The sequence below is a fragment of the Urocitellus parryii genome, chromosome 8, assembly GCF_045843805.1.
Source record: "Urocitellus parryii isolate mUroPar1 chromosome 8, mUroPar1.hap1, whole genome shotgun sequence".
Lineage (NCBI taxonomy): Eukaryota > Metazoa > Chordata > Mammalia > Rodentia > Sciuridae > Urocitellus > Urocitellus parryii.
The window spans coordinates 13,978,631-13,998,746 of NC_135538.1; the positions used below are offsets into that span (position 1 = coordinate 13,978,631).

The following is a 20,116-nucleotide window of genomic DNA, read 5'->3' on the forward strand; positions in this document are numbered from 1 at the left end:
CAGGGAAAGTGGGATCCAACAAGAAAAGTGCCTTATCCTACAATCCTATAGGGCGTGGGCCCTGCAGAGAGCTCCATTTGGACAGGAACTGTGTGAGGGCTCCTTAGGAGAACTAAACAGGGTTTTGGTTGCCTCCTCAGCAACTCTGGGTTGACCTAGCTCAGCTTTCAGAGTGAGCTCACAGGTTCCCTGGAACCTCAGTCAGACCACCACTTTAACATCCAGCATTAACCACAGTCCTTAGTCTTTCCCGTTTCCCATCTCATGATCTGTCTGGCACCCCCTGCTCACTAATTTTCCCTCTTGGAAGAGGCATATTAGCATTGGAGCAGCTTCCACGGTGAGGCTTATGTGTTCTTGACAAAGCTGCACATTAACAGAATTCCTGCAGAGTGAGTATGCCTTTGGTCTTCACAGAGTTTAATGAAATCTTGCTTTGTATTTAGTTTATAGAAGCAGACTTAAGGCAGAAACTGGAGCATGCCAAAGAAATAACCGAAGAAGCCAAAGGAACCTTGAAGGATTTCACTGCTCAAAGTACACAAGTGGAGAAGTTTATCGACGACATCACAGCGTGGCTGGCAAGAGTGGAGGAGTCGCTGAGGAGCTGCGCCCAAGTGGAGACTTGCGAAGGGCTGAGGAAAGTGAAGGTGGGTAAAAACCATCACTGAGCATTCCCACTCCTGTGTTGTGTTGACTGTAGTAAAAAAATATAACATCTGCTTTCAATCATCCATCTTACTGCTGTGACCGACTAATTTATAATACTGGACACAGCAAAGTAATAAATCTGTGAAGAACTGAATGAAGGCATTAAGAAATCAAAGACAAATCTTCTAAAATCAGAAAGCATGCATTGCTGAAAGGTTCGTTCATAGGCTCTGTGTGTGTTTGTGTGTGTAGATATTGTTAAAGATATATAATTTTTCCGCAAAAGAATGAAGGCCATAGAAAAACAATTTGACATTCTATCCATGTTCAAGCTCAAATGTTAGATGTTTCTTTCATCACTTAATCATTTTTATGGTCAATGTGACTGCTTTTACCCAAAGAATGCTATAATTTTGACCAAAAAAGCAAGAAAACGTTCCAGTTCATTGTCATCTGCCCATATTACTAAGGGATTTCTTGAAGTGTGTGTAAAGGAAGTGTGTTATTTACCTTCTCAATAGGAGTAGCCTGTTCTCTGTTGGTGTATTTTCTTTCTATACTTGAGGCTAAGGACATAATATTTTTAAATTAAACTACTGGTACAATTCATGTAGCCCGTGACCCTGAAACAAAACTCAAGTGGTCCACTGAAGAATGTGAACTTATAAGTTTTTTCAAAAGTGACTCAAGCCAAGATCATGGGCTAAAATTCATAAGATCTATTCAATTAGCTTGAAATTCTAGACTACAGTCCACATTCTGGCCACTTATCAACAGCTCTTTGTTACCCAGGAGGACTGAGAAATTTTATTAATGAATCAATACATATCTATCATCACAATTTTTTTTTTAATCCCACCATCATGTATATACTCCTGAGTGAATTTCAGCAGCAGCAAATTCAGATTTAAAAAAAAAATACCATGGTGGCATGATTGGAGTATTTCTCTTGAATGTGATGAATACTCTTGAAATATACTTTTATTATATGTTATACTTTCATATGTTATTCTGTAGGATATACAAAAAGAGCTTCAAAGTCAGCAGAGCAACATCAGCTCTACCCAGGAAAACCTCAATAGCTTGTGCCGCAAGTACCACTCGGTGGAGCTGGAGAGCCTGGGCCGGGCCATGACAGGGCTGATAAAGAAGCAGGAAGCTGCCAACCAGTTGTGCTCCAAGACCCAGGCCAGCCTGCAGGATTCCCTGGAAAAGCATTTCAATGGTGAGCTTTGAGGGGCCTTAATATGAACGGTTATTTAGGAGAAAGATTCCAAACCAGATGCTGCTTAAAAATTGTCAGGCAAAAGTGTGAGGGAATTTTGCAGAAGGTTCATTTTAAATCCATTTGTGCTTTGAGAATGGAGCAGCAGAAGTGCTCTGTTGGGGGAAAGCAGGAGTCCACCATTTTGATGATTCTGAATTTCATCTGGGTTTTCTGCATAGGGTTTATGTATGTGGAAAATCACTTGTGCTGTTCAGGTGGTCAGCAGCCACTGCTCAAATAACTATGGACATTTTTTTATGCTAGAATGAAGTAACAATAAGCTTTGATGTTAGCAAAGACCATACGGTGACCATTATAGAGTCCAGGAAATTGCCAGTTATGACTCCTTCTGCTCCTGCTTCCGCATGGCTGTGCCTAGGTTGGGATGATGTGCATGCACCTGGTTCTATGAATTGGCTTGCTGGAAGGAGTAACTGGCTCTTCCCCGTGCCATGCAAATAGCTCCAACTCTCCAGAGCATCTGTCCCCTTGCCCTGTGACATGTTCTTCATCAGGTGAAAGAAAAGGGTTGGAAGTCGGGCATTCCAGGAAGACACACTGCTTTTGCAGCCTCTTGTCTGACTCTGCCATGAACAGTCATGGTTGTAAATCGTATTGTATTATTTTCTACATTATCACTTTCTTTTCTGGAATATTTTCTGAGACACAATGAGATGGGAGGGAAAAGGTAATTCATTGTGGTAATCCTGGGAGCTCATTCGGTGTTTGGGATTTATTCCTGATTTTTGTTGCTTTCAAAAGATTCTATGCGGGAATTCCAAGAATGGTTTTTGGGAGCAAAAGCAGCAGCCAAGGAATCATCTGATAGGACTGGCGACAGCAAAGTCCTGGAGGCAAAGCTCCAGGACCTTCAGGTAGGAAACCGGGCACCTTCACCTCTCTCCCTCCCCGCCCTGCCCACGCTGCGCTCAGGTGCCTCAGGTCAGCCCGACGCCTTGTCTTTGCCCACCTCATATTATTTTAGCCCATCTTTTCTTCTTCCCTAACACAATTGTACTTACTTAGTCAGAGCAACATGAAAAGGCACTGAGAAAACAAGTCCAGAGCATTTCTAGATCCCTTTCCTCTCCATTTTCAGCCTGTTAACCATTCTTTGGATTTTAATCAAAAGGAAAGCTCATTTTAATTTTCATAGTAGTAAAAGTACAAATAATTGTACCTGTTTTCTGTCACTGTCATGCTAAGAGGGTTTTTGTTTGTTTTTTAAGAAGACAGGGCTTGCCAGGTGCAGTGGCACACGCCTATAATCCCAAAGGCTCAGGGGGCAAGAAGATGGTGAGTTCAAAGCCAGCCTCAGCAATTTAGCAAGGCCCTAAGCAACTTAGTGAGAACTTTTCTCCAAATGAAATATAAATGGGCTGGGATGTGGCTCAATGGTTAAGTACCCCTGGATTCAATCCCCAGTACCAAATAAATAAATAAATAAATAAATAAATAAATCAATATTACCCATGCCTTTTTTTTTTCTTTTAAAATAACTTGTGGTCTAAACCTGGAGTGGGATATATTCAAATTAAATAATGGCTATTACAGGTTATTTGTATTTTAGTAGTCACGAAAAATGGATGAATTCAGGAAGAAGGCCAACATGAAGCAGTTAAGAAATGCCTTACAAAAGAATTAGTTCAAAATAAGTTTTGAGCAAGTTTTCTAAGCAGCTAGTCTGAGCAAAGCACTATGTTAATTATTGTTAAAAATAATGTTGAAATTAACAAGGACCCTGAGGATTTTGAAAGATGATGAAAGTGATATCCCTAACTCATTATATTAGAAATCAGGGTAGGAAAATTGTTTCAGGAAAGGAAACTGGTTTTGCAGGAGATATGGTGAATTCAGTTGTGAAGTTGACCCCTTTAAAGCTTGAGACACAGTGGAACTCCATGAAGAAATTTTGGAGTCACAGTTGAAATGACAATTTGGAGCTCAGGGAAGAGGAACAGCTAGCCCTGAATTCTGGATTCTTTTGCTTTGTTGGAGCACAGTCATGCACAAATCTTCCAAGGAAGGGGCTCATACTAAGCAAGGCAGTTTCCATTCCTGAGGACCAGACATTCTGTGCAGGGTGAATCAGAGGGTAGGGGAGGACCCCCAGTGGCCAATCAATTACAAGAATGTCACACTACTGTGTGAGAAGGTAGAACCTGTACTGGGTTAGGAACTGATAATGGGGAGACTCTGAGACCTTAATCAAAACCTCGTTTCCAACTAGTCATTGTTCCCACTCTGTCCTGAGTTGTTCCCATGTCTAGCTGGCACTGTGCTGGATTTCATGCCTGATTCTCACTCTATCCTTGTTAGATTTTTTTTCCTTCAGGTTTTATTTATCTTCTCTTGCTTTACCAACTCAGCATTGTAATGAATGGTCCCAAACACCAGGATCTTTGAATATTAGCAAATATTTAGTATTATTATTGCTTCCTGAAAACAGAATATCTTGGACTCAGTCAGTGATGGGCAGAGCAAGCTTGATGCCGTAACTCAAGAAGGACAAACTCTGTATGCATATTTGCCTAAGCAAATTGTCAGCAGCATCCAGGAGCAAATCACGAAGGCTAATGAAGAGTTTCAAGCATTTCTGAAGCAATGTCTGAAGGACAAACAGGCTCTACAAGACTGTGCTTCAGAGTTGGGAAGGTAGGTCATTCTGATGAATGAAGATTTTGTCACACACTGGGGGTATATCCAAAGACATAGATAAAATGCTATGTGAAAAAAAAGAATATTGAAATTGTGAGTTAAATTGTAATGAGTGTTGACCTACTTTAAGTGTGGCTTCATTCTAGTGCAAAATGGGTTGCTTAGGCTCTGAAATTATCATTTTCTATGTAGGAAAAATGATTATAATTCCTAGTAAATATGAAAGACATAATTTCATATAATTTTTGTCTATTAAGCTAACACAAATTGTTAGAGCTTTGATATACCATTTTTTAATTATTCAAGATTTTTCGTTGTGTCCACTTTTCCTGGAATAGAATAATGGCAGAAAACAATTACTGAATTTTGTGGATTATATTACAGCAAGTAACATATGTCAGTGGGGTTGAAAATGAAACTAGAAAGAGAAAAATTTCTTATTACCCCAGAGACAAAGGATGTCAGTATGACTGAATTGCCTTTCCGGTGGCCAAGTTATTTTGCCTGAATCTTGTCCATGTTTCTTAGAGAGTCTTCATTGTTATCAAAATTTAGGGCTTTTGTGCCAAATTCAAATTCCCCTAAGAAACAGAGACACAAAAACCATTCTCCTTTCTTTCCCCAAGGCTTCTGCTGCCCCACTTACCCACTGGCCCAATTCAAGGGTCTCTATAGTAAGATGAAAAGTTAAGTGCATGTTGACATGAGAATATTATCTTACAGTCAATTACCAGCTATGAAATCAATTCAGCTGAGTGGTAATTTTTTTTCCTCTTGTAGCTCCAAAAAATACATATATGATGATTTTTATCATCACTTTGTTACTAGAATAAGACAATTTGGATAGGCTTCTTGTTGAGTTGTCTTCTAACTTGAAAACTCATATAATCTTAATTGCTATATAAAATACATTGGACCTCAGCTCTTAGAATTTACCAGTATAACCAGCACATCAAAATTTCTCTAAGATATTTTCCTTTTCTTTAGCTTTGAGGATCAGCACAGAAAACTGAACTTATGGATCCATGAGATGGAAGAAAGATTCAACACTGAAAACTTGGGAGAGAGTAAACAACACATTCCTGAGAAGAAAAATGAAGTTCATAAAGTTGAAATGTTTCTCGGGGAACTACTAGCTGCGAGGTATGGTGTAGAGATGGAATAGGTTGTTCACTTGCTAATCTGTTTTGGTCTTGTGGGCTGGTTATTGGTTTGGTTATTGGTTGATTGCTTGGTTGGTTTCCGGTGATGATTTCTTTCATCTCTGAATGTCTAAAATCCAAAAGATCGTGCAGCATTCTTCATAGAAGTGTGGGATTCTGGAGAGAGTAAGATGGATGTAAGGAGTTAATTTGCATCCCAGGTCCATCTCCCTCTGCTCAGGAAATTGGACAGATCACTTATCACTGTAACTCCTGATGTTAGCCCTTAAACATTGTATAATAAATACTGTACCTTCCTCTATTGGATTATTTTGAGGATTAACAAAATATAAAGCTGGTATGAAGAAAAGAAAACTAGAGATGCACAGCCACTGTAATAGACAAAAAATAATGATACAGATCTCAATTTCCATATATTCTTCACATTTTGCAGCCTCCAGTTCTATTGCCCTATCTGTCCTTCCTCATAACATTATTAATGAAGCAAAATGTGTAGTCATTGAGTTGGACCCTCCTTGTGGTCCTCTTCTCTGCAGTCCTTCTTTATTGCTTCCTTACTGAGAAGACATGTCTTTCCTCTTTCCTGGGCAAAGTTTTCTGGTCTGTGCTTTTGACCTACCACCTTCATGCTCCACTCCTGGTATTTTTAGTTGTTTTCTTTCCTTTGGAAGGTAGAAGGCTTTCCATCAAGATGGTGTAGCTTGGCTTAAAACTTGGGCTTCTTAACCTCTCTCCAAGAGCCAGCGTACTTGTCTGTAAAGCAGGAAAGGATAGAGCCCACCCACGTGGATCAGCTGTCAGCACTTGAATGAATAAAACTCACCTATTTTGCTTTTCTGTTGAATCTTCTTTTTGGTCAAACATGCTTGGTTTTCCTTATCTTGAAAAACAAGTATGCAAAAGAAAAATGAATAACACAGACCAAACAGGTAACTATAGTCATCCACCCCTTGGTATCTGTGGGGGATTTGTTCCAAGATACCCATTGGTACCAAAATTCATGTATGCCCAATTCCCTATTCAGGATGGCATATTACATGCACTTTACCTATACACATCCTCCTGTGTTCTTCAGATTATCTCTAGATATCTTGTAATATCTACTACAATGTAAATAGTTGTTTTACTGCATTGTTCAGGGTAATAATGTCAAGGAAAAAAGACTATACAAGTTCAGTGCAGACACAATTTTTAAAAATATATATTAGACCCATCGTTGGTTGAATCTGTACATGGGGAGCCCAAGGATAAGGAAAGCCCACAGTTTTTGACAGATGCTAGTTTGATAACTGTTACAAAATTTTCCTGGGATGGTTGGTTCCATACCTGGGAGCCCTCACATACCTGGGGTTAACTCTTCATTGAGACTGCGCACCCAACCTCCAACGGAGTTCCTCAAGTTCCTGGACTTCAGGTCTTTGCCATCTTTGTGTTGCCATTGTCTAGTATAGTGCCAGAAAAGTAGAAAATGTTCATGGAATTAACAAAGTAATGGCATCATTCTAACCATATGACTTTCTAAAAATGACACCATATTTTATTTTGCTTTTGAAATATAACTTTTGTCTAGATACAGTGTAACACAAACAAAGCCACACTTCTCTTTCTTGCAGGCTTTTAAAATAACTTAATTCGACTTTCATTTCTTCTCCACAGGCTACTCGTTTGCATCCTTCACATCCACTTCTGCCACAGATACACTAACCCCACACTGGAGAAAGTCTCAAAGACCAAATCACCAAATTCACTGTCTTTCTTTTGTCCTCATTGTTTTTCTAATAACTGTAGTTTTCTAATAACTGTAGTTTTTCTAATAACTTAGACATGGATAAGTACATGGTCCCTCTTGAAGATTTTCTCTCTGATATGCTAGGACTTGCTTGCTTGCTCTCACGTTCTTTCCCTCCAAACTGGCTGCTTCTTCAGATGATCCAAATGTACCAGGCTGGTCAATTGGGCTCTTGCTCTGGGTCACCAGCTTCTCTCACTTGCTCTTCCCAGTCTCTGGATCTTTTCATCATAATGTTCCTAATACCTCAAATATTCTGGGGAGACGCCCTGTTTGAAAGTACACAGACCTGAGGCTTATTGCATGTTTATCATCCACTAAGCAATTCATCTTGTAGTTATAAGTGAAATATTTTGTCTTGAATTGTTCTTTAACTGACACTGTTGCTTAAGGAACTTCTTGTCTCACCAAAATATTCTAAGTGTACTAAGTGTCTTTTAGTGTAGGAATGTTGTATGACTCTTCATGTAGCTCAGGGAGACTCACAGGATGCTATTCACATAGTAGTTACTCAGAAACAAAAGAATAGAGACAGTGGAGAAGGTACACTTTAAGTTCTTTTTCTAGTAGTCCCAGAAATTGGTGTTAAGACATCTCCACACTTCTGTTTTTTCCTGATAGAGGTACTCTTAAGAATTACAAATTCTCTAGACTGGTGCTTACAGAGGCTTAGGGGTTAAGGGGGGAGATAAGGAGATGATGGTTGAAAGGCACAGACTTTCATTCTATTGAACAGCATGGTGAATATAGCTAAAAATAGAGCCTCGCGTATTTGAAAATTGCTAACAGAATGAATTTTACATGTTCTTACCACAAAAGGAATGCCAAGTATTTAGGGTAATAGATGTGTTAACCAGCTTGGTTTAGTTACCCTACACTGCCATCATAAGCCATAATGTCACTTTGTACCCTATAAATTTATGTAGTTATAAATTGTCCATTTATGATTTTAAAAATAATGTAAATGGTTGGTTAAGAAGGAGGAGGAGAAAAAGGACAGAAAAAGAAATCAGAGCTCTGTTGGCCTATAAAATGGGCTAACAGGCCACACCATGATTCTGTTTTTCCCTTGACCTTACTCACCTAGCTCTGAAGCAAGCTGAGCACAGGGCTCTGGATACAGCAAGGAAACCAGGAGCAATTCTACAATGGCCCAAGAAGGAAACTTTTTCTTTCAGATGTTGGGCTCTGCCCAACGTTGTGTTGAGTCTTGGGATTAGGGGAATGTAGTGGCCCTAGTTTTCTAGAGTGTCTGCTTCTGGAACCAGACAGGAATATTAGGTGACAGCAAGACAAGAGCAGAGGGCACAGGAGGGGATCTGCGTGCTGCTCCACCCCATCCTGGGTTGCCATGGGCGTTGCTTGGGAACATAGGGCTGTACATTTTAAGGGGCACCTAAGAAAGAAACAAGAGAGCAGAGGCACTCACAAAAGAGCAATCTCTACAGAACAACAGAGTATTGGGGCAATTTCAAGGTTTTCATGGTTAGAGTACTAAATAAGGATAGAGAGTTGCTAGGTGGAGAGGGAACCATGGCCCATTCTCTGGAGTGAATTCCTGGTGAGGTGGTAGGCTGTGTCACTGCTCTTTGGATGCAGCATGGTATAAATTGAATCACATGCCCCAGCACAGACACTGACACCACTAAGAGAGACCACACAAGAAGGCAAGCAAACAGCCCCATTCCCAGCATCTTCATTTTAAAAGTCACGTCAGCTGTGAGCTCTTGTCTGCTTCCTGCTCCAATGTCAACAATCATTTGTTACTCCTCTGTGCTCCAGAATGTTGGGATTTAAAAAAAAAAAAAAATTCTGGTGTTTTAGAGACTCTCTGGATAAGCTTTCCCAGAGAGGGCAGCTTCTCAGCGAGGAGGGCCACGGTGCTGGGAAAGAAGGCCGCCTCTGCTCCCAGCTCCTCACCAGCTACCAGAACCTGCTCAGGATGACCAAGGAGAGACATCGGAACTGCCAGCTGGCCCTGCAGGAGCATGAAGCTCTGGAGGCAGCCCTGCAGAGTATGTGGTCCCGGGTGACAGACGTTCGAGACAGACTCGCCTGTGCCCAGAGCACTGTCGGGAGCAAAGCGACCTTGGAGAAACGACTGTCACAGATACAGGTACCTGCAGATGCTGATTCTGGAACCTCCCCTTCCCCCATGATGAAACATTGCTTTAGAGTGAGCTATGAGTCTGTTTTTCATTTAATTTAATAAATAATCAGTCAACGTTGTTGAATACCAACTCCTCTTTAAGCTTTGGGTAAACTGCATAGAAATGTGTGGGCCACAAATGAGTCCCTGTGTTCTAGAAGTCCATGTTCTAGTGGGAAAGAGCAAGGTGTAAATTGGTACTTGCGGCGCAGGGCGTGTGTAGAAGCCATGGCAGAAGGAAACAAATGTGTGTTGGGAGCACAGAGCAGACCACCAACCCAACCTGCAGCCATGAAGGTGACCCTGAAAGATAAGAGCCAGCCAGGCAACAGCGATAGGGCCACCGTAGATATTGGGCAGGTGGGTCTTTATCTTTTAAAGAATTTCCTCTCACTCTTTGAAACCAATCAACAAAATTATCATTTCTGGGCTAGTGACCCAAATTTCTTAATAATTTAAATTGGAGTTGATGTTTCACTCCCAGGCGTCCCTGCCATCTCTAGTGTGTGGGTGTTACATGGCAACAGAGGCAAGAGCTGGTTCTTTTTGCTTTGTGATAAGGTGTCTCCTACCTTAAGTCTCGTGGCAAACAACCATTTTTAAAGTAGCAGGTCTTCATATTCTTACTGACATGTAGCCCTTCTTCCTTCCTAGGACATTCTCCTGATGAAAGGGGAAGGGGAAGTTAAGTTGAATATGGCCATTGGCAAAGGAGAACAGGCCTTGAGAAGTAGCAACAGAGAAGGTCAGAAGGCCATTCAGACCCAGCTGGAGACCCTGAAGAACGTGTGGGCTGACATCATGAGCTCCTCTGTCCATGCTCAGAGGTATAGAGTCTGTTTCTGTGCTTATTTACCCAAATAAAATCCAGTGGCTTGGTGAAATGATGGAGCAGTGCTAAGGTATTGGTGGCTAAGTTACCAAGCATGGATATTTTAGCTAGTTGGGAGCTGCAGGTCTTCCCTATGTCGTATTCCCCATGGGACAAAGACTAGCTTTTGTTTGCTAGCCTGTTTTGTTTTATTTCTAAAATACCTATGTCTCCCTGAGTGTGTCTCATGGATTCTTGCATATAACACAGGTCAGGAAATACCTCCTTCCAAGTTATTCAAGCAAGGATATGTGGTTCTTCAGTAACATTGATCTTTTTAAAGAACATGCTGTAAATTACATTGTTGGCAATCACTGAGTTTAAGTACCAATCTATTCCACAACCAAAAGTAGTATTACCCACCGTGGGGTTGTAGGAATGTGTGGGGAGGCTTTGATTGTCATAGTGATGGGGACATCCCAGGCATTTAGTGACTGAGGCCTAGAAAGATAACAGAGCATGAACCCTTCTCACAATTAAAAAAACGAGCCCATGCAGAATGCCTTTAGAGCTGTTGAAGCACCATATGATTTCACCCATGCAGAATCTAAAGTAGTTGAGCTCATAGAAGTTCAGATAGAATGGTAATTACCAGAGGCCAGGGGAGAAGGGATAGAGAGGGATAGGAAGAGATTATTAGTGGATACTAAGTTATAGATAGAAAGGAATGAGAAGCTCTAGGGTGCCATTGCACAGTAGGGTAAATACAGGTAATGATTATGTGCTGTACATTTCAATAAGTTTGAAGGAAATGCATTAAGAGTTTTCACCATATAGATATTATCAAGCACACACCTATAATCCTAGCAACTCAGGAGGACCACAAATTCAAGGCTAGCTTCAGCAAATTAGGAAGATCCTGCCTCAAAATGAAAAGAATGAGATGTATCTAAGTGGTAAAATGCTCCTGGGGGAAAAAAAAAGAAATGATCCATGTTTGATAAGTTTAACCTGATTTAAACATTACACAATGTAAGCGTGTATTGAAATATCACAAAACCCCATTGATATGTATAATCTTTGTTTTTATGTATCCATTTCAAAAATAAATTTAATTTAAATGAAAAGGAAAGGATGGAAAGAAGGAAGTCCCTGTACCAGATGCTGAAGAAGTAGAGAAGGGCTTGTTACACTAAGTGTGCTGTGGGGTGGTTGGGGTGCACTGATGGTATTTAAGATAAATAATATAAAATAATAATATAATATGTAATTAATAACCTGATTGACTTGTTGGAAAATGACCATAAATCAGTATTATACTAAAACACAACCCAGGATCTATATTCTGAAGGTTATATACACTCGAGAAACGGGTGCTGAATATGGTCAGGTCATAGCAAATGGATGAACAGAAGATTGAAGTTCATCACAAAACAAACCGAAAACCACTGTTGCTCTCCACTGTTGTGCAAACAATAAGCCATGGTTATGCCTCAAATTTGGGTGATTTTTTTTTTTTTTTTGCTTTTTCCTTTGACATGAGGCATAGCTGGTGATTCTCAAAGTGAACAGGAGCCTGTATCTTCTTTGTCATAGCTTCTACTCAGCAAAGAAAAAAAATATAGGTCCTGTTGGGTTTTTCTTAGTCCATAGTAGACAGCTGGAACATAATCTAGACTTCCCAATACTTGACAATGGACTAGCTTCATGAAATTTAATAGGAATGTGAGTGAATATATTTCAGATGCAGGTGTTTGAATAAAATGATAAATACAAGAAGAAAAATTAGATTTTTGACTCCACTTTTTCAGCAAGAAATTAAATTTGACACCTATGTATTGAGAAGAAGTAATGTTCTAATTATTATATTAACATAATGAAAACAAAATAATTTTGCCGTCCCTGAGGCTACATTCTGGAAAACTGAGTCAGCTTGTGTTACTAAGAGGTTTTAAAAGACACTGTGATACTGTAGAAAAATGCAGGTCTGGGTGGCTTCCGGAAAGGTGACATTGATTTGGACTTGAAGGTGTATATGCCTAGGTTCTTATTGAAGCAATAGCGGCAGTTTGAGCAAATGATGGAAGTTTACCAAGTGATCCTAGGGTTGATTCAGGGAGGCTGGGGAAGTCACTGAGGATGACTTTAGAATAGCTTGTGGGCCTGGGGTTTACATTAGTGGTAAAGCACTTGCTTAATATGCATGAGGCCCTGATTTCATTCTTAGCACCACAAAAAGAGAGAAATGTCTGTGAAGCTCATTGAGGGAGGGCTTTTCTAAATGCCAGTCTGGAGAGCCTTTTATTTGATTTTCTGGAGAACTAGTACCAGGCAATTATATTAGTGACTATATTTCTTATAAATACATTGAACCTTCATTTTTTTTCACACATGTAACATAGAAGCACTGATTATTTGTGTGTATGTGTGTGTGGGGGGGTGTGTTCCTAAATGAAAATCAATCTAATGCTATTTTTTACCCAGGAAGAATACCTTGAGTTTTGATATATAACCAACAGACAATTACTATCTGATTTTAATAAGATAAACTAAACAAGGATATTAGCAATTGATACATACCACCTAGGATTTAACTGATGTTCCAGCTCTGAGTTTTCACAACATAACATGCAAATTTAAATGTTCATTTAAGACAATTAACAGTTGTTAAAAAAAATCTCCAGATGTCTCTATGACTATAGCTTCTTACTTCAAATTTTAGCATAGATTTACTTGGTTTAAAGGAACTGTGCTCTGGGTTTGATGGATCAGAAAAGCAGGTTTCTCTCTGTGCTCAAAAGCGACATTATCATCACTTACAGTGGCATTAAATCAAATAGTTTACATGGAATAGTGACTTTGTGATTGGGTTTGGGTAGTATTAACAAGGCAACTCATTCTTACGACACGTGCCATTCATTCCAGCACTCTGGAGTCTGTGGTTAGCCAATGGAATGACTATCTAGAGAAGAAAAGCCAGTTGGAGCAGTGGATGGAATCCATGGATCAAAAAGTAGAACAGCCCTTACAGCTGCAGCCAGGGCTGAAAGAGAAATTCTCTCTGCTGGACCACTTCCAGTCCATCGTGTCGGAGGCGGAAGATCATGCCGGAGCGCTACACCACCTGGCCGCCAAGTCCAGAGAGCTCTACGAGAAGACACAGGATGAGTCTTTCAAGGAGACAGCTCACAAGGAGCTGAAGACACAGTTCCATGACATAACCACTGTGGCCAAGGTTAGTGTAAGGTTAGCCAAGAGACAGCTTCACTCTCAGGTGCAGGATAACTGTGGATTAAATTACTGGAGAATTTGGCTGCTCTGTGATGGCTGGTGTGTTTAGTAGCTAATAGAACAAAAGGATCCTTTCTTACCTGGGAATGCCATGTCTTTTTTTCTTTCTAATTTTGGGATTATTCTGTATTTTTTGACCTATGTGTTGCTAGTCGAGTCATCTTCATTCTTTGTAAAGTCAGTGTTTAAATTTTTTTTTTAGCTCAACACAATGGTAATCCTAGACCAGGAGGCTGAAGCAGTAGGATTGCAAGTTTGAAGCAAGCCTCCGCCACGTAGCTAGACAGCAATTTAGTGAGGCCTAAGCAACTTAGTGAAACCCTATTTCAAAATAAAAAACTTAAAAGTTCTAGGAATGTAGCTCAGTTGTAAAGTGTCCCTGGGTTCAATCCCAGCACCAAAAACTGAATGAATGAATGAATGAATGAATGAATGAATGAATAAATAAATAAATATTTCTTGTTCTTTTGACTGTTGCATTAAATGCAATTTTACTTACTTCAGTTATGTAAAAAGTATCAGTTTTATAAAAAGTATTATGTTCATTTCTTATCATAATAAACACTGAATTTCTCTGTTCTCCAAAATACAGGCTACTTTGTGTATTATAAATATTTTTCAATTTTTTACATGAATCTTTATTTTAATCTGTGATTTTTCTTTTGTGCATTTGTGAATGTTATAAAAATTAATGAAGAATTTTGTTGGATTTTGGAAGTCTGTCTTATTGATACTACAACTATTTAGATATTTATTCTTCTTTACTTTTATCTGGGTAATGATTAAGACATATGACTCTGGTTTCAGAAAACCCTGAGTTTGAATTGTGACTGACACTGTTTGGACGTGTGACATTGGGCATGCTACTTAACTTCTGTAAGCTTGAGTAACCTTTCCTGCGCAATGGAGATAGTGATGTGTCCCCATCACTGGGCTGTATGAGGATCTGGTGGACTAATGCACTTAAAGAATGCTATTTGTCAAGCTAATCTGAGAGTGCTTCAATAATAAAAACAAGTATTATAGTAATTGATTAAGTGGGTTGCTAAGCTACAAAAGAGCAAACTTATAGGGAAAATGGTTGTTTCCTCAAAGCAGTTCAGCTCAGGATTTGAGAGTTTTCTTTTTAAGATAGCAAACTCGGAGAAAATTTAGGAATAAAAATGAAGTCTTCCGAGATAAGAAACTTCTATCAGGCCTATCATCCTATGTAATTTCATGTTCTTAATAACAATTACAGCTAAAGTGGCCTTTTTTGTTCGTTTGTTTGTTTTCCAGGAAAAATTGAGGAAAGTGGAAGAGATTGTGAAAGACCATCTCATGTACTTGGATGCCGTCCAGGAGTTCACCGATTGGCTCCACTCGGCAAAGGAAGAACTTCACCGGTGGTCAGACATGTCTGGGGACTCATCAGCCACCCAGAAAAAGTTATCAAAAATTAAGGTCAGAAAATGGACAGATATCATACCACACTGTTCCATGGGTTCTTGAGTGCAGACAGCCTACTTGGGATAAGGATTGGGTAGATAAGATTCTGTTGTTGAAAGTGTCTCCTGGTTTTGGTTGGTATTTTTTGTTTTACACCTCAGTCATTCTAAACATAGATGAGATTTTTTTAAGAAATAATTTGAAAGACTTTAAACTAGTGAGCAAAATGTAACATTACCTCTGTGTATTTCTGTGTGCAAATGTTCTTATTGCTATCCTATGAGAGTCTAAGAAGCGTATGCCAGCCTGGTGGGCTGGCAAAACCAACTTGATGAGAACTCACGCTGCTTCATGTAGTGCAGGCTCAGGATCAGAGACCAGGGCTGAGCCTGCCTCTCCTGATTTTCTACCTGTGTCTTTAGACAAGTTACTTTGAGAAATGCCCTCAAATCTCTTAATTGGTTAAAAAAGAAGAAGAAAATGGAACCTGCCTCACATAGTTGTTTTAGGGACTAAGTAGATGATGCATATAAAACATTTGTTTTCCTTCGTAACACAGAGAGCATATTCAATAAGAAAATCCAGTGATTCGACAAATTGGCTATGGGGTGAAAAGGTGGGAAGGGTCAGAGTGAAGGTCAAATCTTTATCTAGAGTTAATAGAGCTATTGCCCCCTAGGACAAATTGGTACATGGACAGGAGCCTGGTCGTAGAAGGGGAGACAAGAGGAATTCAAGGAGGTACAGATGGAATGTGAGCTGCCATGTGAGAGTAAAGCCTAGAAGGCAGTAGAACGAATATTCAGGAAGCTAGGCTGAAGACAGTGTGGGAAACTGTGAGCCTATAGCTGGGAGTTGAAGTCCCCAGAGTGGGTGAAACCAACTCCAATGTATGTGGCAAAGAGAATAGTAGCCACAGAACCAAAGCCTTGGGTACTACCAAGGCTTCAGGGGCCATAGAACCAAAGAAGTTTAAAGGGAGAAAGAAAAGGAAAGGAGATGTAATCATGAGCAGGGGAGTAGGGGGCCGTGGTATCACCAAGAGCCCATTGGAGGAGCTGATCACTATCGCAGATGCAGCAAGAGGCTGCCATTGAGAAAAAGGCTGAAGAGAGCCTGCTGGATTGGACAGCTGGACTCTGGCACCTACCCGGAGAGCCATTTCCACAGCAAGGCAAGGTGAGAAACCAGATCCTGTGATTTAGGAGTGAATGGCAGGTATGAAGAAGAAATACTAAATATGAACTAATGTTTTGAAAAGTTAGTTTGAAAAAGTAAGATAACCCTTTGACAAAGGCTGCCTTTTGGATCGCAAAAGGCTCACTAGCTCTCTTTCCCTCTCTCTTAAAAAAGGCATTACAAAAATGCTTCCAAAAACAGAGGAAATACAGAAGGAATTGGCAGAAAGCAATTGGGATTTGGGAAGGAGAAAATGAAGCCTGTCAAAGACTGGCCCTCAGAAGGTCAGGTCGGGCCTCAGTGTAGGTGGGTGTGCGGTTCAAGAGACCTCAGAGGAAATAAAGCAGCTCCTCTGTCCTTGGGGGCCATGGCCAGCCCATTCCTGGAGTCACCACCTAGAAGAGGCCCAGTGTGTACCAGATGAAGGTGTGAATGCACATGTGTGTATGTGCAGGTGCTGCTTTTAAAGGACCCAAATACTAGACGAGAAGATGTACTTACAAACCATTCCAAAAGACTTTATAATAAGGTGTCCTTATTCAAAATCTGGATGAGCACATTGGTGATTGCAAATATTGAAATGACCCACTTTTCATGCCAAAGAAAACTGGTATAATGCCATAGAATATCTTAGGAAAACTATTTTTTGATAGTTGATATTCTCTGAACTCCAAATTTGAAATTGCTTACAAAGGCAAATTATTGTAAGTTTTTAAATCTATGTGTTAGACATAGATAGCATTTTTAAATTTATCTTTATTGAATCACTAATTACTATACACACTGATAAACAGAAATAGGTTTTAGAATCTCTCACCAAGAAAGGCCAATTATATATGTTAAATGCTGTCTGTAAAGACACATTTACACATGTATAAAAATCATCTTTCATGTGATTGTGCTTTGGACTATTGCATAACTAAGCACTTTCAAATGATCTATGCTGAAATATGGCCCTGTTGCTTGTAATTGTGAGAAGATAGATTTATTTCAAGCTAACTAAATTAAATGCTATACTGATTAGATAAGACATGCTTTATGCTTAACAATTTATGAAGCATGCATAATATTTAACTGCAAATTTTCTTTATTTGTTAATTACTAATTGATTTTTCTCCTTGAAGATTTTGTCCCTAATAATTATTTTTGTCTTCTATGTAATGCAAGAATGAAGTCATGATTTTCTAGTAATGGAAACAAAATCTTGGCATTAGCAATAGATATATAAATATATAAATACTGGATTATTAGTTTAAAAACTCTAGTCAAAAAACTCTCTTCTCAGAAAGAAATGCCACTATTTTTCTATTTAACAGTGCATATCTGAATCTTATTGTACTTCATGCATTAAGACTGTAAATTATATCTAGATAGTTAAATTTCTAGTAAGATTCTTTTAAAGGTGAAAATGACAGCAATAAATGATCCTAATCTAGGGGTCACTTAAAACTTTTCATTAAGCCAGTCTGTAAAGTTTTCATTTTAGTTGCTATAAAATGTTTGCTGAAGGTTCTGAAGTATTTGCAGTTGTGTGAGGCTCATTGTTTTGCTCTGGTGGGTCAGCTTGATTCCTGGTACAACAGCAATGTGATTTAAGCCACCAACTTGTAGAAGAGGGTGGAAATGGAATAGAGCAGAACACAGTTCTGGCCACCCATGTTCGTCCGCTTAGCAAAAGTATGGATTCAATTATTTGCAGGAGCAGTACACCACGGGCCCATATTTAAATCACTATCAAAACATTTCCATATACTTAAACAATGCCTGAGTTCACAGTGCCTGTGTTTCAGGATGTTACGGCTTCCTGGGTTATTCTGCCACAAGCCTGGGCATTCACAGTGCCAATTCCCTGCTAATATAACTTGGGAATGGGTGCATGTGTGGATTCTGGTTCCTTGTGCACACTTGCTCAAACTTCCTAGCAGGACAGAGTTCCCCTCTGCACACATTTGAAAACTTGCAGCCCAAGTGACTCACAGCCTCCTTGGTTTCCATGGCGATATTCCATTACAGGAGCTGATAGATTCCAGAGAGATTGGTGCAGGCCGCCTGAGCAAAGTGGAGTCGCTGGCCCCTGAAGTGAAACAGAACACAGCTGCCAGTGGGTGTGAGCTCATGCAGACGGAGATGCAGGCCCTGCGCGCCGACTGGAAGCAGTGGGAAGACAGTGTGCTCCAAACGCGGGGCAGCCTGGAGGACCTGGTCAGTCAAATGGCCCTTTCGGAGCAGGAGTTCTCAGGCCAGGTGGCCCAACTGGAGCAGGCCCTGGAGCAGTTCGGTGCCCTTCTGAAAACCTGGGCTGAGCAGTTAGCCCTCCTGGAAGGCAAGAACACAGACAAGGAGATAGTGGAATCCTGGCACAAAGGACAAGTAAGTTGGTTTCTGGTTTTTCATTGGTGGTTATGCTAAAAGAATAAATAAATAAATAAAAATTTAAAGAATTCTATTTTTTTGGCTCTTAGGATTGCTAAAAAGAAAAGTTTTCACTAACTAAAACCATGCAATATTCAGACTTGGAAGAAGTATTTGTCTAAATAAAATTGCCAAGTCAAAATCAAACTTTGGCAAAAATTAACATGTCAGGGAGAAGAAGCTATGTTTCCTGTAGAAAACATTATAACTAAATGGAGACATTTTACTTCCCGGCGTATGGTGTAAGAGTGTGTAATCCTGTATGAGGCACTCAGTCTGAAAAATGGCCTGTGGGCAGAGGCATAAATAGACAGAGTCATACTGTTTTCCTGCCAGTTAACCGTTGCAAACAACTAAACAATTGAGTTTATAGCTTTGAAGACACATTTAGTAGTCTACTAGAGCACAACTAATGGTTTTGACCCTGATTAGCTCTCCTCTGTGTGGTTTTGACAGCTGTACTTGAAATTAGCCTGTTAACACACGTTAACCCCACTCTGCTGTCAGGCTCCGGTTGCCTTCCTGTTTTCTTTCTTTTTTTTTTTTTTAAACAAATGGCAGCTCTTTTAAAATGTGAGAAAGAGAAGCAGGAAAGGAATAGAGAAGAATGGGAAGCAGCTCAAAATCCTCTCTTTTTCTGTGACTGTTCAGACTTAACTTTGAAAGCCTCTTCAATATTCGTAGTTTTATAATGCTCTGAATCATGGCTGGCCTTACAAGGAAGTCTAGTGAAGTAAACTTCTCTGCTTCTATTTATGTTACAATCATTTCAAAATAGCTTGGACGAGTAAGAAAGTCATGTCATATTTCAAGCATTGTCTTTGTTTTAAATCAAGCAGTTGAAGCAAGTAAGACTCACCAGAAATTAAACTTCATAATCATCTCTTTATTCTAGTTTGTTTATAATGTTTCTAAGTGTTATGGTTTTGTTTTGGAGGGTTTTTTTTTTTTTTTTTTGGATGCCTTTTTTGACCTTTAGATTTGTGCAACAGAATGAAGCATAGTAGTAATCCATTCAGCAGAACAAGGAAAAAGAAGTTGTAATTGCTCCATGTGATCTGATAGGAACATATCAATTATATTGTTTTGATTCCTTTTTGTGTCCTTTTCTTTCCATTCTTGTTCCACTTACTATTTTTTATTACACTGATACGATTACTGGAAAAATAGATGATGGATATAAAAATACATATGATAATGCAACAGTAATTGTGGATTTTCAGTTTTACTAACAAAGATGACAGCCCTCTGCTTAGGTCTGTATCTACCTTTGGCTCCAGAGCTAATGTTTTTGAGGTCAATAGTACATTGACAGACA

The 20,116-nt window shown here is 39.6% G+C and overlaps 1 protein-coding gene and 1 long non-coding RNA gene across 3 annotated transcripts in view; one reads left to right on the forward strand and one right to left on the reverse strand.

The window, feature by feature from the left end:
• Window positions 1-20,116, forward strand: part of Syne1 (spectrin repeat containing nuclear envelope protein 1) — a 419,401-nt gene that overhangs the window by 187,238 nt on the left and 212,047 nt on the right. Inside the window, exons 47-56 of the mRNA XM_077802046.1 lie at window positions 447-650; window positions 1,669-1,876; window positions 2,681-2,793; window positions 4,368-4,573; window positions 5,564-5,719; window positions 9,353-9,644; window positions 10,332-10,504; window positions 13,414-13,723; window positions 15,058-15,222; window positions 18,400-18,756. Of these exons, the coding sequence (XP_077658172.1) occupies window positions 447-650; window positions 1,669-1,876; window positions 2,681-2,793; window positions 4,368-4,573; window positions 5,564-5,719; window positions 9,353-9,644; window positions 10,332-10,504; window positions 13,414-13,723; window positions 15,058-15,222; window positions 18,400-18,756 (2,184 nt within the window). The remainder of the gene's footprint in view (window positions 1-446; window positions 651-1,668; window positions 1,877-2,680; window positions 2,794-4,367; window positions 4,574-5,563; window positions 5,720-9,352; window positions 9,645-10,331; window positions 10,505-13,413; window positions 13,724-15,057; window positions 15,223-18,399; window positions 18,757-20,116) is intronic.
• LOC144256671 (uncharacterized) lies at window positions 5,750-18,462 on the reverse strand. 2 transcript variants are annotated; one of them, XR_013344196.1, is made up of 4 exons: window positions 18,364-18,462; window positions 7,084-7,181; window positions 6,563-6,619; window positions 5,750-5,895 (listed from the first exon to the last, which is right to left on the reverse strand). It is a non-coding gene; the product is annotated as an uncharacterized LOC144256671 (long non-coding RNA). The 2 variants fall into 2 exon arrangements; XR_013344195.1 differs by lacking the exon at window positions 18,364-18,462 and adding an exon at window positions 10,250-10,325.